The sequence below is a fragment of the Caretta caretta genome, chromosome 10, assembly GCF_965140235.1.
Source record: "Caretta caretta isolate rCarCar2 chromosome 10, rCarCar1.hap1, whole genome shotgun sequence".
NCBI lineage: Eukaryota > Metazoa > Chordata > Testudines > Cheloniidae > Caretta > Caretta caretta.
In genome coordinates, this window is record NC_134215.1 from 24,535,131 (window position 1) to 24,554,060 (window position 18,930).

At 37.2% G+C, this 18,930-nt stretch overlaps 1 protein-coding gene across 1 annotated transcript in view; it reads left to right on the forward strand.

Moving 5' to 3' along the window:
- Window positions 1–18,651, forward strand: part of GRIN2A (glutamate ionotropic receptor NMDA type subunit 2A) — a 301,852-nt gene extending 283,201 nt beyond the window's left edge. The window contains exon 14 of the mRNA XM_048867039.2: window positions 5,657–18,651. Within this exon, the coding sequence (XP_048722996.2) occupies window positions 5,657–7,447 (1,791 nt within the window). The 3' untranslated portion in view covers window positions 7,448–18,651. The remainder of the gene's footprint in view (window positions 1–5,656) is intronic.
- Window positions 18,652–18,930: the final 279 nt, after the last annotated feature.

The following is an 18,930-nucleotide window of genomic DNA, read 5'->3' on the forward strand; positions in this document are numbered from 1 at the left end:
TCTCCTTTTTCATATTGGCTTCTTTACTTTTTCAAGTGAGATACACTGTAGATCTCTTTACCCCCCACCCGCTTTACCTCCACTGCACTCCTGGCCTCCCAGCTGGGCAAATCAGAGATGTACTTTGTAGTCTGAAGATGTTTCCAAACTGAATTATATGGAGATTATTTTCTGTGGGGAAAATCATGCTCAGTTGTATTAAATATAATCCATTTTAACACCATTTGGTAAATTTTGCAGTTTGCATAAAATGTTAATTTAGTGCCCTTTGGTTTTGGTTTTGTTTCTTTTAGAAAAGGTGATTCGTTTTTGCGATATGGTGGGAGAGCAGGTGTTTGGTAAAGGAACCAGGATAAGGGACATAAGCAGGTTATGTACACTGCAAAGCAATGTTATGCTTCTGGCATCTTTCTAGCAAATTTATCTTGAAACACTTTAGAGTTATTCTAATATGATTACAGAATTAAATAACTGAGGGGGGCGAGAGAGAGAAGAGAGATGTTTTCAGCTACATTCGTAATGAGTTGCAGAGTTGTTGAGCAGAAAGAGAGAGAAGTTGTTTCAGATGACAGTAACTGCAGAGATTAAGGCTCCTGCTTCAACAGTAGTTGAGGGTTTTTGTGGGGGGAAGGTAGGGAGTGTGGGAGGGGAAGGTGAAAGAGAAACCAATGCCTGGTATGTTAGTAGGACTTTGATTTTAATGGATTCCAAAACAAACAGGAGGCAGTGGGAGTCGTTAGAAGAAGATGAGGATGCTGTAGTTGTGTTTCTTTGTGTATGGGAGGGAGCAGGCAGCAGCATCCTACACGTGTTGGTGCACAAAGATCTGGAGTAGTGTGAGGCTATGGAGAAGAATGTGCAATAATCCAGGTGAGAGGAAATGAAGTCTTGGAAGACCAGTGTTTGCTGTGCTCTAAAGCAGTGTTTCCCAAATTGTGTCGCATGGACCACTGATGGTTTGACGAGAGATTAAAATGATCACATGGTGCTGACTCTCCTTCTTTGGTTTGCATTAAGGCTGCTGAAAATATTTTACTCTTCCGCATAAGCCATTGTTGCTGTTACCTAGGGGATGTTATGTGGTTGTGAATGAGTGAGGAGGTGGCTCATATGATTGTCTCATGGGCCATCTCCTCTTTCCTTTGCACAGTCTTTAAATTTGTGATCCACCCTGTGAAAAGGTTGAGAAACTGTGCTCCAAAGGATCAGCTTGGTCCTATGGGTTTATTGCTAAAGCATCTAGGTATGCTGTCGACTAACGTAGATTTATCTTCTGTGAGAGTCCATCCAATGTTCTTAGAAAGACCTTAAATAGTAACCATCATTGAAAGCAATGAAATCCACACCTACAAAAATGACACCAACTTTAAGGCTGAGATTCACAAGAGTGAGAGTAGCTAGAAAGGAAAGTTCTCATTTACTTTGTAAAACCCAGGCACTTTAAATGGGGAATTGGCACATTTCATCTTCAGTTGTATTTCCTTGGTGTTATAGGTTTGTTATGGCTATAATGTTCCATTCATGTCATCTGCGAGTGAGAGAGAGGTTTTTGCTGTGACAAACCAATAATGGGGGGGGGTCCAGTGATTTCATCTGCTTCATGAAACCATTGCATTAATAATATTTTGCAAACATCTTTAGAATCCAAGGGGACTCCAAGCCAGTCATACTTCCCTTTGATGAGTCTGTAGTGTCTGCAAGGAGTTACTGATGTTCATTCAGGGTTTTCTTATCCTGGTTAATGCAAAAGCTTTCTAGGAAGCCTGCTGTCTGTCCTGTTTATTTCAATATTTTTCTGTAGCGTTCAGAAAACAGGCTTACTACATTCCCTTGAAATGTTAGTGTAATCCTGTAACAAAGGTCTTACGTTTTTGCAACGAAAGAGCTGCTCTGTTTTACAGCATATTGTAAATCTGCCTGTTATTTTCCCTTATTTATATTTGAAATTCTCCCAACTACTTTGAAAAAGAGTCTGCTGCAGTTTCCACGGTATACATCTGATGACGTGAGCTGTAGCTCACGAAAGCTCATGCTCAAATAAATTGGTTAGTCTCTAAGGTGCCACAAGTACTCCTTTCCTTTCACAAGCAAATTCACAGCTAATTCATCCTAAAGGAAAGCGTAAAATTTAGTAGAATCCTGCTACAGATGGGTAAACAGGTTTAAATTAAAATATGAACTGACTTCAATCTTCACTCCAAAATGCAAAGCAAATCCAATTTCAAAAAGTTAATTTAACGTTTTAGAACATTTTATTTTTCATGTTTGCAATACACCACACTAATTCTGCATGGGACAGGAAACAACAGAACTGAAATACCATGTGGGCTGACTTTTTCTGTTTGACTGGAAGTGGGAAAATAGAATAATTTTCAGGCAAATCCCTGTTCTTGCTCAGCTCTAGACTTGTTTTCTACACCAACAGGTGTGGGTATTTCAGATAAGCATCCAGGCTTCTGGGTCCTCATTGAACTTCTGTGATTTCCCCATTGATGGCTAGGTATTCTCTGTAGTTAACACCTTTTCAAAAGACAAAGAGAAGGGAATGATGAGTAGGGACTTTTAAACAAGTAAGAAAAGAACCATAAAACCAAAAAATATTATAAACAAGTCAGTTACAAAAGAGCAAGGCCCTTAATTTTTGCTTTGTGTGCATGTTACTATGGTTAAATTCTGTTGCTGTCGCTCACTTTTTGCTCAGGCAAAATACTTGCTGCAATCATGAGAGTTTTTCCCCAGTAAGGAGTGAATAAAAAATTATTGACTAACCTGGGAATTTGGCCCATTGCCTTTGTTGGGACATCTGTCTGACCAATGACTAAGGAGTTTATGATTTCAAAAGTCCTTCTAACAATACAATCCGTACATCTTAACGTGCTACATAACATCTGGAACTTCTCTTGGATTTTGTATTTAAACTAAGTCATACCAAAATACTTTATTGGCCTATTTATTTAGCATCAACTTTATAGTTCAATTTAGCAGATGTCAGCAGTCTGTGAGAGCTTCTTCATAAACTAGGGCATTCCATTGCTTTTGCACAGCTAACAGGCTGAAACAGGAGTAAGCAAAAATGCAGACATTTTTTATGCTAACAAGAAAACTGGAAAAAAACAGATAATATGCATTATGTGCATTGTAATTATGCTACATTCATAATTACTCCCTTTGCTGATAATTAGCAGCAAATTAAAAAATAACAGTATAAAGGTATCATACGTAAAATGCATTTATATTATGTTTACATTCCGTTTTGGCTGCTTAGGGTTTGCAGATCTTTACTGAATTTAATTTACAGGAATTAAACTTAGTGTTTCAGTTGTCTGTGGACAATAGAAATGAACATTTCTCTTTGTTCTCATTGTCACAATTGTCGAGATCTTGTAGGCATAACCTTTGTAACACCAAGTGGTGCCCCTCTGCCCCTGAGTATGGCACCTATTTACCTAGCTGTCACACCAATTACCCAGCAGGAAGTAAAGAATAGTATTCAAGAAGACTATAAGAAATCTTCAGTGTTTTCACCAGGAAAGCCATGGCCACCAGAATTCACACTCACTGCCGATGTTGCACTATGTATTAGCCCTTTGTTAACTGACTACTGTGAAGGACCTCTTCCTGACATACTTAAATTGAGTAGTTCCTACTATGTAAGTAGCTCCATTGATTTCTATAGGATCACTCATGGAGATAAGTACTGTTCAGAGTTTGTGAGGGTAGCAGTCATGTCAAAGAGGTTGACACATTAAAGAGTAATGATTTTCGTAGGATCTCGAATGGACAGGAGTTGCTGTGGCAAGGAGCAGGATGCTAGAAAAAGAGAGGGATCAGAATTTATGATGGGCTCAAGTCCTTGTTTGTCCTGCCTTCATCTTCCCGCCAAGAAGCTTTCTTGACATGCCCATCAGATTGGGAGCAGCTGGTGGCTTACACATGGCGGGAGGCAGAAAACTTTTTTTTTTTTATCCAGTGCTAACAGTATAATTGTATAAAGAAAAGGAGTACTTGTGGCACCTTAGAGACTAACAAATTTGTTAGAGCATAAGCTTTTGTGGGCTACAGCCCACTTCATCGGATGCATAGAATGGAACATATAGTAAGAAGATATATAGATATATATATACACACACACACACACATACAGAGAAGGTGGAAGTTGCCATACAAACTGTAAGAGGCTAATTAATTAAGATGCGCTATTATCAGCAGGAGAAAAAAACTTTTGTAGTGATAAACACCTACAAGATCTCTATCAAGCATTCTTAAAACTACAATTCCCATCTGCTGAAGTGAAGAAACAGATTGACAGAGCCAGAAGAGTACCCAGAAGTCACCTACTACAGGACAGGCCCAACAAAGAAAATTACAGAACGCCGCTAGCTGTCGCCTTCAGCCCCCAACTAAAACCTCCCCAGCATATCATCAAAGATTTAAACCTATCCTGAAAAATGATCCCTCACTCTCACAGATCTTGGGAGACAGTCCAGTCCTCGCTTACAGACAGCCGCTCACCCTGAAGCAAATACTCTCCAGCAACCACACAACAAAAACACTAACCCAGGAACCTATCGTTGCAACAAAGCCTGATGCCAACTCTGTCCACATATTTATTCAAGTGACACCATCATAGGATCTAATCACATTAGTCACACCATCAGGGGCTCGTTCACCTGCACATCTTCCAGTGTGATATATGCCATCATGTGCCAGCAATGCCCCTCTGCCATGTACATTGGCCAAACCGGACAGTCTCTACTCAAAAGAATAAATAGACACAAATCTGACATCAGGAATCATAACATTCAAAAACCAGTAGAAGAACACTTCATCCTCTCTGGCCACTCAGTAAAAGATTTAAGGGTGGCAATTTTGCAACAGAAAAGCTTCAAAAACAGACTCCAACGAGAAACTGCTCAGCCTGAATTAATATGCAAACTACATACCATTAACTTGGGTTTGAATAGAGACTGGGAGTGGCTGGGTCATTACACATATTGATTCTATTTCCTTATGTTAAGTATCCTCCTCACACCTTCTTGTCAGCTGTCTAAATGGGCCATCTTGATTATCACTACAAAAGTTTTTTTCTCCTGTTGATAATGCTCATCTTACTTAATTAGCCTCTTACAGTTTGTATAGCAACTTCCACCTTCTCTGTATGTATATATATCTATCTTCTTACTATATGGTCCATTCTATGCATCCGATGAAGTGGGCCATAGCCCACAAAAGCTTATGTTGTAATAAATTTGTTTGTCTCTGAGGGGCCACAAGTACTCCTGTTCTTTTTGTGGATACAGACTAACACGGTTGCTACTCTGAAACCTGTCAGTATAATAGTATAACTTTCTCCTTTTTAATGCCTGAGGCCTATGGTGCCAAAGAATGATACAGTTTGGGGAAAATGTTTTGTTTGATGTTAGCAATGCTTTTCTTTTATTGTTACATAGGTGAAATCAAGAAATATTTATCATCGCTGTCTTATGTATGATTCTAGAAATATGCTGCAGGAAGACAGCATGCCTTTCTGCTCTTTGTGCTCATTAAATAAGTGATGTCCAATTTAATCATATTGCTAAGAATGAAATATGTAAAATTACAGTATTTAAAGTTTCCAGTTGGTGATATAATTTGTTTTATGTTACTCTTATTACAGGGTATTTATAGCTGTATTCATGGAGTGCACATTGAGGAAAAAAAGAAATCACCTGACTTTACTCTGACCAGCTCCCAAACCAACATGTTAAAACTACTGCGAACAGCCAAAAATATGACCAATATTAATCCTTCAAGAATTAATTCCCCCAAAAGAACAGGTGATTTTATTCAAAGGGGTTCGCTAATTATGGACATGGTCATGGATAAGGGGAATTTGATATTCTCTGAAAACAGGTCTTTTCAGCCAAAGGACAACCTTTTTGGTGACAATATGAGTGAACTGCAAACATTTGTCAGCAACCGACACAAAGACAATCTTAACAACTATGTTTTCCAAGGTCAGCATCCTCTCACACTAAATGAATCAAATCCAAATACAGTGGAAGTTGCTGTTACAGCAGAAGCAAAAGTAAACTCCAGACCCAGGCAGCTTTGGAAGAAATCTGTGGAATCTTTACGTCAAGAATCGATTCTTCAGAGCCAAGGTTCACAGAGAGAAAATGGTTCAGAAGAAAATAGGCAGCATTCTGTGAAGGGCCAGAGATACCTTCCTGAGGAGATTGTCCATTCGGATGTATCGGAGACCTCAAGCAGAGCCACTTGCCATATGGAACCCGAAAACAATAACAAACACCACAAAACCAAGGACAATGTTAAAAAGAGATCAGTGGTGTCAAAATACCCAAAGGACTGTAGTGATGTGGAGCTGACATACCTGAAAACCAAACAAAGCACTCCTCGGGATAAAATTTACACAATCGATGCTGACAAGAAGCCAGGTCTCCACCTGAACCCACCCCAGTATGTTGAAAATATTGTCCTTCCAGAGACTATTGAATTCCCTGCTGTTTACCAAGATCACAATGACAACTACAGGAAAGCAGAACATGGTAACAGGACTCCTTTGCATAATGAAGACAGTCTTCCAAATAATGACCAGTACAAACTTTATTCAAAGCACTATAGCTTAAAAGATAAAAATGCTTCGCTAGGCGAGGTGAATGATAGATACAGACAGAATTCCACCCATTGCAGGAGCTGTCTTTCAAATCTGCCCAGTTACACAGGCCATTATTCAAGCAGGTCTCCCTATAAATGTGATGCTTGCTTGCGGATGGGGAACCTATATGATATTGATGAAGATCAAATATTGCAGGAAGCAGCCAGCTCGGAGCATCCTGAAGAAATGTATGAGCATGACTGGGTTCAGAATAATGCAATCCAGCATCAGAAAAAGGATAAGATGAGGATCAGTAGGCAACACTCTTTTGACAACATCCCCGATAAGTCCAGGGACATAGATATTGGAAGGCCTGCTCGCAGCATAAGCTTGAAAGAGAAAGAGAGGTTTCTAGACTGCAGCTCATATGCAAACACATTTCATGTCCCCCCAAGCAAACTGTTGAGTAACAAGAGCTCACTCGTAACGCAAACTCTGGAGGACAGTAAGCGGAGCAAATCCCTGTATCCTGATCACTCTGCAGATAACCCTTTTCTGCACTCCTATCGTGATGACCAGCACTTAGTTTTTGGCCGAAGTCCTGCTGATCTTTACAAACAATCATTAGCAGCAAAAGCAAGAAATGATACTTATTCAAGGTCATCAATAAAGTCCACAGCATCATATAGTTCCCGAGATGGCCGGGTCCATAATGATATGTACCTTTCAGAGCATGTTATGCCTTATGTTGCAAATAAGAATAGTGTGTACTCAACTCCAAGAGTTTTAAATTCCTGCAGCAATAGACGTGTGTATAAGAAAATGCCTAGTATTGAATCAGACGTTTAAGTTTCCCATTTACACTTTATCTATAAGGAAACATAGTTGCCACCATCTTAGAGGCAAAGAGTGCATTCTTAGACAGTACTATGCTAAATGATAATATGCAATACCCTCAGGACTTGAATAAGTAAGAGGATATGACATCTTTTTAGATGTATCCAGGGTTTGTTGAAAACTGGGGGGAAGCCATTTATATAACTGGAGGTTGAATTGAAGAGCCCCAAGACACACCGGCGCTGACTTTTATTTTTCCCAGTGAGTGCTCCACCTCCCCTCCCGCCGAGCGCCTGTTGGTGGCCCTGCCCAACAGCTCTGGGTGGTGGGTGCTGAGCACCCCCTATTTTTTTCCTGTAGGTGCTTGAGCCCCGGAGCACCCACTGAGTTGGCACCTATGCCAAGATATGTTGGCAACTATGCTCTTTTGTATTTTGATTATTTTACTGGTTTAGTTATGCTAAATTCTGTTGTTGAGCATCACTCAATGTATTTCTGTCATCAGGAATGTTTAATGGTTTTCTAGTACTGGATGAGCAATATGGTATGCATGTAGTTTGACAGACAAAAAAAAAGCGAAGAGCGCATTTGCACTGTAACTAAATACAGGCTTGTAAAAGAATAGAGAGTTAGACTTTCAAAGCTATATTTTAGTTTCATATTTGTTTTCAAACGTCAAAATAATTAAAAAGAAAAAACTCAGGGCCCTAAAATGGAATAAAAAACTGTGTTAGCACAAAAATGTTATGCTCATTCTAATCTCATAAAGATAAATGTGGAAAATATAGGCCCAAACTGTTATCTATCAAAAGGAAGACATATGGATATTGGTTAATGCTGGTGTACAAATGCTTTCTTTATATTTCATAAGCACTTACAGTTACAAACTCAGTTACTAAAAAATTATGCGGTTTCATTGTGCGGTCAAAAATAAGCTGCATAACCTAGAATATATATTTTTAGATATCAATATATGGATCTTAAATCTGTCAAGCTATGGACCTCATTATTTATCTTGAAGCCTAATATGTATGTAAGTTTTTGCATTTGCCCCCTTAATGGTCATTACTCAGGGCTGTATAGTATCTCTTTTATCCCTTCATTACAAAACAAAATAATAATGAAAACACCTGTAGCTCATTGTTCACAATGCAGTAGTGGTGACATCTAATTAATTGTATGTTAATATTATTACAGTTGTTAATATTGTATCAGACACCAACATATGTTTAATGTAATCAGTCAGGAATGCAATACCATTTTTGCATATACCGTATTATGAAAGATTAACACCTTTTTAGTGACTTCTTCCTTCTAGAATATCTTGTATATTTGTTGACCATCAGGCTAGTTTTTTAAACCTCTCTAACCCTTCATTAAGATTTAATGTATCCACACATAGTAATGTAGTTATAGCGAAACTAAGGGACAATATCTTTATCATCACTCATGAGGCATATGTTAAATAACCCACTGATGGTTCAAAGCCATTCACAAGGTGTAGATGCATTCTTACACAACATTTGTTTCTGCGCTCACCAGATTATTTCACATATATACATTATACATTCTGCACTCCAGAAATATATACCGCATTTTACCAAGGGGGAAAATGTATACCAAAGTAATGTGTACAATGGAAAACATTCAACAACCTGTGCTCACCTATTCCCTGAACTATGCTGAGAGCTGTTCCATTTACTGTGCTGGGGGCAGATAGTTCAAATTTATATGAATGCAAGTTCCTTAAAGGGTTCATTGAAGAAGTGGCTGAATTGGAAAATTCTAATGGAAAACAATGGAATTAAGTGGAGAAAGTGCTATCCCATTGGACTGGAAAATGTAATCATTGCTGGGCAAAAATAACCTTTGCCTTTTTCAACCCAAGAGTCCATCGCTCTCCCCTAAGCTCTGACTCTGAGAAGTATCATGTTCATATCAGATAAAACTATAGTATCTATATGAAATAAGTACAATATACCAATTGTTGTCATGAATTGGGATAGCACACTTCACAAGAGAGAAAATATAGACAACATTCTTGCGCTCTACACATTTATAAAGTGTATTCAGAACAAAGGGCCAAAAGTAGGGATGAGACAAAATTTAGTCATTATTACAGCTGCTTGAATTATTTCTTGAAAACAATTTATTAAGAAGATTTGAGTTTTATTTCAGTTCATGAATTGTCCACAATGAGTTTTTTACAAATTTGTTGATGGTGGTTGGTATTTTCAAAGGTTCCAAAGGGAACTGAGCACTCAACACTCACTGGAATTGGGGGCGGAACTCCCTTCAGCTTCTTAGAAAATCTCAATTGAGATTATTAGGCCCAAATATGTTTATAAAATCTATGAGGTTTTCCCAGCTGTTCATAATGAGTACTCCCTTGATAATTCTGTATTCAAATTTGGTCTTTGTGATAATCCCTGAGTCACATGGTATGGTTTCCATTTCCTGATTAGATGACCTAACATGCCAACCAGGATCACTGAGGTGTTGAATTTCTCAGAGAGATGCTGAGAGGAGCTCTGAGCTAAGCAGGGCTAGTAAATTCTAGGGCACCATCTTCTAGTTGTTATCCAGTTTACTGTTGTGAAGCTTGACTGGCTCATCTGTTTCCTGGTTCTCCATTTCTCCATGATGATGGTGGTAAGGTTAATCACCCTCTTGTGTGTACATGGATGTGCTTGGACCACAAGGAGAGAAGTTCCACAGGGTGGTTGTCCCCAGAAACCAAACCCTTCCACCTTAGTATCTCAACACACTGCAGGCACCTTGATTCCTATTCTAGGACTGGAACATGTTATGTATCCCTGGGCAAGGACACGTTCTGCTCTTTCGGCATCATCCGTCCTACTCTTTTCTTACTGCTCAGTGTGAACTTTCATGTTGGGTGTTTTAAAACCTCTGCCATTCTTTTTCGTTTTTCTTGTTGCCTCCAAACACGCTCAGTACCAAACACCAAAACTCAGAGCACATAGGTGACTAGGTGAGTGTTTCTTTCAGAACAATCTGTTCTTCCCACACAATCATGTGGACAAAAACTGACTGGCCCTACATTTGTGGGAAGGTGAACAAACCAAGAGTATGAACGCTATCGTATTGAACCACGAATTGGTTTAGCAAATATATTTGTGGCAAATTGTTTCCACTGTTTGTCCAATGCTAGTCATGAGCTAAAGGCTTAGATTATTTTGAACCAGCAGAGTAACTCTTATTTCAATCAAACCAATTTGCCTTCCCTACCTGTGACATTGAATTTACTGGGAATTTTATCACAAGATGAATCATGAAACTTTGCAATGACTCCATCTTAATCATTATGATTTGCAGTAAGTCTCTCAAAATCTGATAATTCTAAGGTTGCTGTGTCATCTGTTTCTGTATATAGGCACACATGCTTTGCATGTTGTACATATATACATGGGTACTGTGCTTTAAAATGTTGATTTTTTTTCCCCATTTGCAAAATTTTCTAGGTAACTGGAGATTCAAATGTAAATATCCTGAAACCAGGTGGGCTTGTACTTCTGTGAAATGTACAAGTAGATTAGCTGAAAAATATATTGTGGTGTGTTCTTTTTCTGAGGTGGGTGGAATGCTGGAGATTGTTGCAGTTCAGACAGCATTCATCTTAGTCACCACATAGATGCAATGTAAATGTGCAGCACAAAGAAACCAAATTTAAGAAGCAGCAGGAAGGCTGGGTAATATAGTAACACAATTGTTCACATGGGAATGAACACTGATGCCTTAATGGGAGGAACCACATACACTCAGATTCTTATCCCCACAATGTATTTACCATCTTGATCTTGTGGCATACAACGTAACTAAACAGAGAAGAAATGTAAAGGCTCATCTTCAGGGACAAAGGTGGGGTGGTTACTGATGGATCTGTGTAAAGAAAAACAATTTAAAAAGCTGAAGAAAAACTTTTGGCAATGGAGCCAAAAGCCATAGCATGTGATACTGAGCCATAAAACCCTGGGGAGGCCTGGACTTTGTCTGCTTGTAGTACTCTCACATTGTTGATACCATTGGACTAACAGTCAAATAGAGATCAAGGATTTCTTTATCTCCTTCCTCTTTCTTGGAGAGGGAAAGGGAAACCTCATGCATGTGACCCCCATCTCTGTACTTCCATGGGCAGTGCCTGATACTTGTTACACTTTCTCAATTACCGCCACAGCAGTTTGTTGGTCAGTGTTATCACCAAAGAGTTGATCCAGACCCCAGTGACGTTAATAGAAAGACTCCCATTGGCTCCAGTGGGAGCTGGATCAGACTCTAAATCACTATGACCGTTGTTGTCACTGGTGTTTAAGACTGTTAGTTTGTTTCTGTAGCATTACATAGCTCAGGTACATAGAGGTGAAAACAGCTACTCCTGATATATTTTTATCTTGTTCCTTTCCTATTTCACAGAAATTGTAGAAGTGTCTTCGTGGTTTTGCTCCTCCCATTTCATGCCAGTATGTTTTTCCTTTATTCTTTTTTAAAATTGTTTTCCCCTCTAATTACATTTCCTATACCACAGTCTCCACATTTGCTATATTCTGCAGCCACCCACTAACTACCACTCCCACAACAAAAAGGGAAAAACATGATATTTAAACACAAGGGCAGAAAAAGAAAAAAAACAGATGTTTTTTTCCTATTTCTGGCAAATTTTATTTGATATTTTGCCTAGTCTCTCTCTGACCTCACTATCTCCTTATTGAAGAATCTCAGATCTGAGCAGGTGCTCTGAGGAGGAATTGAACCCAGTCATCGTAGCAAACTGGGCTCCAGCATAATCTCATAGTTCTCCCTTTCCTTTCTGCATGTCAGCATAATCTTTCAGCTGCCCTTGCATGAGAACACACAACAAGGTTTAAAGAAATCAAGAGAGTCTTTTCCTGGTAAATTTTATCCACATGGTTTTGAAGGTGGCAAAGAGTTGGATTCTGCTAATATCATTGTAGGTAGCTACCATTTCCAAAGTATGTGACAGTATAAATTAGTGCCTGATTCTAATACCTTACTCCCTAGCGTTCGCACTGTTTTCCTGGTGACCACACATGGCATAAAGGAACAATTCAATGTAAAGTAAGAGTAGCAGAATCTGTCTATTGTAGAATAACTTAATATCTACATCATTACTATACTACTATATGTGCTTTTTAAAGAACAAGGAAGGGGAAGATACGGAATTATTCAATGTGCTTTTATCTCTAAATCAATCAATAGATCAGGAATTCCTGATTTGAACCATAGCAGAGGCAAAGGACTAAGAATCAAGCTCAGACTCTGGAGGAATTAATAGATGAAATCTTTTGCTGTTTGATTCACAATTATTTCATTAAGAAGTATGGTAAATAAGAGCTAATAAATACATTGATCATTACAGAACATTCCTCTAATGCTTAATATAGAGTGATAACTGCTCTACGTACTTGATGGACAATATCAAGTACTGGTCATCAGTATGTGTTCCATTCCATCTGAGTAAAAACGTTCATGAGGTTCTCTCCATCCTTAGAAATCCAGTGTTAGTCCTTAGGATCCTTATGACAGATTGCGCACCAGAACAGGGTAATGTCCATTACAATTTAAACTAAAGACAATAGAATTACAGTGGTAAAGTAGCCTTGGTGTAGAAAGTATTTCCTGCAACTGGATGTAAATAACTGTCTTTCTTTGACTATGCATCCTCTCTGGTGTGAGACTCTTCCAGATACTGTACTTCCCTTTCCCTATTTGAGCAGTGCTTGAAAGAATAGTCACTTTAACGTTGTAGAGTATGAACCATTTTCCTAGTGAATCTACACTGTACTGTCTTAGTATTTAATTATATTAGCAAAATATTAGTATTTATTGTCACTAATAGGAAACAAAATTAATCATCAATGCTCACTTATATTTATGAATATAAACACAACTGCATATGTACATATGATGCAATACAAAAAGGTCCACCTGCTTTCATCAAAGCCAATTACAAAGCTCCCATTGGCTTCAACAGGGGCAGCACCAGGACCAACAGTCTTGTTACATAATTTTGATAATTTACAGGAGTTTTCAATCTGAAATGAGCATACTGTACATACTGTAAAGTTACTGTTAATGGTTAGCTTTCACTGTGGTATTAACAGAATACCAATTCTTCTTCATTATAATGCAGTCAGATCCATGTCTGTGAGCTTAAGAGATGGTGATTTATAGTCATTGAGGTCTATTCCCACACTGAACTGTGGGGAGAGTTGTAGAACTCACTTCTAACACTGCTGGGGAACAGGCCACAGTGTTTGTAAATAAGACCCCCAGTTATTTCACATGTCAGCAATCAGATACTCTGCATTTTTTGCAGCATTTCCCCATACCCGTGTACTGAGTACCTTCTGTAGAACTTGGCTCTCTTCCAAAACCCTGCATCTTTTAAAGTTAGAATTATAAATGTGCAGGCTCCTCCAAAGCAGTGAAAATGCTCTTACTTGTTCTTGCATGTTCATGAGTTGTTTTTTTTGTTACGTCTCATATATAGCATATACCATGTACTGTACAGTCAGTGGTTTAAATGGTTTTAAAATTAGTGTTAGTCTAAAGAGCTGTCAGGGTTCCACTGCAGATCATGCAATAGTGATCTTACTATATAATCATATCTATAATTTAAAAACCAAAAATAATATTAAGGTGATCACCGAGTTACCTCTTTGCTTCTTCGATCTTTTTTATTTTGTTTTGAAATATTTGAATTCTCCTTTTTAGTCCTTTTGATTAATTCTTTATTTGTATTAAAAGCAAGGCTAAATTGGTATAGAATATAATCATGCTGTAACATTGTCATGCGAGACCTTCATTAATAGGTTAACCCATTACATGTATTATATATATTTAAAAAGAGATGTTTCTGATTCTCCACAACTTAAAAAGTAGTGCTGATAACTAGTTATACTCTCTGATATTTTCTGTCCTTTCCCTTTTGTATTAGTATTTGTTTTTACTAATATAGTTCAAAAGTATATTTCTATATGCACGTTATAAATCTGTGAAAATAAATACAAATAAATACAATATTGTGATACTAATACAGTGCAATGTAAAATTACAAGTAAGATTATACTTTGTTAGGGAACTAATAATGTTTCCCTCATTTCTCATAAATGGCACTAAGCTTTAATGGGGGAAAATGGTTGTATTTACATTGACATGAAATTAACATGGAGCGGATCTTATTTTGTATTTATGCTGCTATCAGGAGTAGGACTATGTTTTCCCTAGCAAATGCATAATGAGAATAAATAACTTTTAGTCTAAATATTGTACATCATATGCTTGGAAAAGTCCTTTTTTACAGATTTTTGTTAAAAAAGAACTAAACCATCAATTTTGGATTCTTCTATTATATATCATTTGCTGATCAGGTCTTTTGATGATGAATCAGAAAAACAACTTACGCTATTTCTTGGGGAGGAGATTCTGTTTCTGAGCTGCATTGTCAAGACTCGTGCAGAATCTTTACTTATGCAACTTACGGTAGGAGTTGTGCAGCTAAAGACCCACACACCATGCAAGTTTTTTGCCTGTGTACACCAACAGCAGTGTTATCGGGCTTTTATATGAAATGTTTCTTGAATGGATGGGATCTGTGAAGCATATTTACTCTAAACATTATCAATAGAAGAGGGTGTTAAGAAATTTTGTTAGGGATATGTCATACAGAAGTCAAAGTGAACGTTATGTTCAGAACTGGGAAAAGGAAACAATGGTAATATTTAAAATGACATGTATTGGCAGGTATCCTGCAGTTAAGATACTGGTTATCAGAGAGAGTTTTTGGAGCATACAGAAATTGTTGATCTAGAAGATTCAAGTGCGGTTGAGTTTATAATGCTAGCCCATCACTAAGAAAATGGGAGAAAAAAGATGAGGGTTACACGGCAAAAAGGAGTCAAGGAATGAAATTAAATAGGTAGAGGCTGATTTTATGGAAAAGGAAGTCCTATCATCTTGATAAGCATAAGTGTATTAATGGTAATAGGAACAAAATGTGTAATTTTCCTGCATATGGCTACTATTGGATGCACTATTAAATTATATGAGCCCAATATTTTAATTACCAGATACCATACGATTTTTTATTTAAATTAAACATGCTAACCTAAATATATATAAAGTGTATACACACATGCTTGCATACACATGCCAACACGATGGTGTGTGAACATTCTCCCAAAACAAGTATTGTACTACTGGAAGCATTTCCAGAAATGTTTTCTTTTTAAATGACTGCATTCTTCCCACTCAAAACCCTCTTCTTAATAATGCCGCAAGTACTGACAAGCATTTATTGTATTGCTTTATTTAAATTATGGTAGTGCTTAGAGGCCCCAGTAAGGATCAGGATCCCATTGTTGTAGGCTCTGTAAAAACACATAGGAAGAGACAGTCCCTGTCTCAAAGATCTGACAAGCCAATTATATGCTGTTCTGTAGTAACGAATGTAAAAACTAGTGAGACAAAAATAAAAGCAGATTTTGCTCAGGCTGATTATATTGTAAAGCCAATTCCTCAGCTGGTGTGTCAGTGTAGCTATGTTGACTTCAAGGGAGTTATGCTGATTTGCCCAGTTGAGGATCCAGCCCCTCGAGTTTGATATACGAAGGCAGTTATTAAACAAAGTTATTAAAAATAGGCAACTAATAAAAATTGCTGCTGCCTGCTAGTACCTCTATCTATATAGTCTAGGCAGTGGTTATTTGGTTCCTTCTGAAAGGGAGAGAAAAGGTAGGGGAGGTAATACCCTGAATGGGCCAGCTCCTAAAGTGGTCAAAGCCTGCACTGACTACAATGAATGTCTTGTCTGAGCAAGGACTGAGAGAGGACTGCAGTATTTGGCTCTAAAGTTATACCATTTTAACCAAAAACTGTTACAGAAAATGTCCAGTTCTCTGCATGTTTTTTCATTAAACTCCCACAACTCCTCTTTTGGAAAGGTCATTCAAGGCATTCCTGGCATTTTTTTTCTCCAAATGAGAGTTTTAATTGTTTCTATTAACCTTTCCCCCTTCAGTTCTAATGGGGAAAAAATCCTTGGTGTCAAATTTTGCTTACAGCTGAGTGCATGCATCTTTCATTGAAGGACTTGACTTCAGGTCCTTTGTCTACAATAAAACCATCTTTGATTAATTTACTTTTCTCCGGCCCAGTCCTGGATTCCTTACTCAGGCAATATCCGATGGACTTAAATAGGAATGTTTCGGACAGTAATGCTGGATCAGATCCATTTTTCTCAGTTATTCACAGATATGATTTAAAAAACAAGTGATGTGCAGTAAAAGAATGAAAGTTGCATTATGTGAAATTGTAGAATTTTTAATAGGAGCCGTTTACAATTTGTGGTTCACATTAGCTCGCCTGTGTGCACTTTCGGATGGAATTTATGATAAGATCTTAAACTAATATCTCATTCATTCCACAACCAGCATTTTGCACTGGAAAAGACAATCTGATCTGTAAATTTGTACACATACACATGTGCTATCTTTTGTCTGCCCTATTATTACAAGCATGTACAAACAGGATTTGTGTGGGTTAGGAACATGTCGACCTGATTTGGATGCATCCGTCCTGTTTGTATGCACAGTTTTACATGTGTTGCTTTCAAGGCCCATAATTTGTGAGTTAATTCAATTAATTTTAATCCATCATATTTTAATGCCTCTTTTCATTGATTTGACCTTTTACGGTTTAATAATTTTGATTGATTTAAATGACTGTGTGCTACCAGGATCAAAAACATTTGAAAATATAATTATTTAAGATTAAAATAAAAACTTCAGTTAAAATTTTAAAAATGTTTTCTCTAATTACTTGAAATTAATTTTAATATGTAGTCCCAATTACCTTCATGTACAAACAATTTTTATTTTTGGAAGAAAAAAATTACTGTGATTGGAATCCTACTGTAAAATCTTCTAATCAAGAGCACAGATTAGAATTTTTAGTCTTGGCATAAGTTATTTATAATACTCTAAAGGTTGAGCAATAGTTGAAAATTAATATTGGCTTGTGCCTCAAAATGTTGAGTTCAGATTATTTTCATTTGTTAGTGTCCTCACAAAATACAAAATCACAATAGTATCTGATAGCTATTTGTACCTGCTGAAAAGTATTCCCAGTAAGATAGAAAAAAATATCTGGAGTTATTACACAAAGTGGTTGTCTTCCCCCCAGTAGTAGAAATATGTATTCTATCAATAACATCTTACCAGAAATCTTGGAACTCTTCTGTTTCATACTCAGGAAATTAAATAGTCTATCATTTCTAATATTTACTAGTACAATTTGCTGCAGTTTTGAGATAGTAATATTTCAAGCCAAAGCCAAATCATAAATTGAAAACTGCTAGCAAAGAATGGTAATGGCTTGACAATCTCTTAACGCCTGGGGAAGTAAATCAAAATATTAGATTTGAAATAAAAGCTTATTCATCAAATGGGATAAAGGATAAATAATTCATTTGTAAGCGAGATTAGATTTTGGTGTTTAATAGCCTGATGGATTGTCCAAAAGGAAGGGAGTGGAAAAATAGAATGAATAAAGAATAGTTTTAACATTCCAATTATAAGACTATTTTTATCAGATAGGATTGATTTAATGAACTCAAACAAAGGTTTTAATACAGACACACACCCGCCAGCCACAATACAGTTACTTACACACACACACGCCTTTGTACACAGCTGTCCACTCCCCTCACCCACCTAATCATGTCTTTAAAACCCTGGTTGGTAATTTGGTTTTATCTATAGCACACAATACAACCCAAAGGAGTTGTGAACCCTGTAATTTTTATTTCTTTTGTTATGTATTGTCTCCAGCAATCTACCCCTTAACATATTTTAACCCAGTGCATGACTAAGTGCTAATACTGTATAAATATTTTCAGACATATCTAAAAAAATGTTTGCTTCAAACTTTTTATGATAGAAAAAATATATAATTACTATGGTTGTCTTATAAATTGTATTGTGTTCTTCATTTTTGTTAAACATGCAGAAAAATGTTAAGTGAATGAGGGACATGAATGTCTGGGTGAACTGAAATGTATATAACTATTGAGGAAAACACACGTGCCAAGTATAACATGATGTAAAAAAATGTAAATACATGAAAATTTCATTTTTCTAATAAAGATAATTTCTGCCAATTGATATGAAAATGAAAAACAGTCATTGTTCTTGTCTATGTTGCTTATTAAATGATACAAGGTTTAGGACTGCCTACAATTTAAGCTTTCCTGGGGTATTTTTACTCGGTTAATTTGATTTGAAAGGTGGTAACAATCATATAGTTCGAGTCATCCTTTTGCTGTTACAAATTATCAAAAGGTGAATAAACCTGAAGCTAGACATTATATACTCCATTTTGCCACTTTATTGTGGAGGGGACATGAAAGGACAGAGCCAGTTAGCCTATGAAAAATCCATTCTGCATGAGGAGGACTG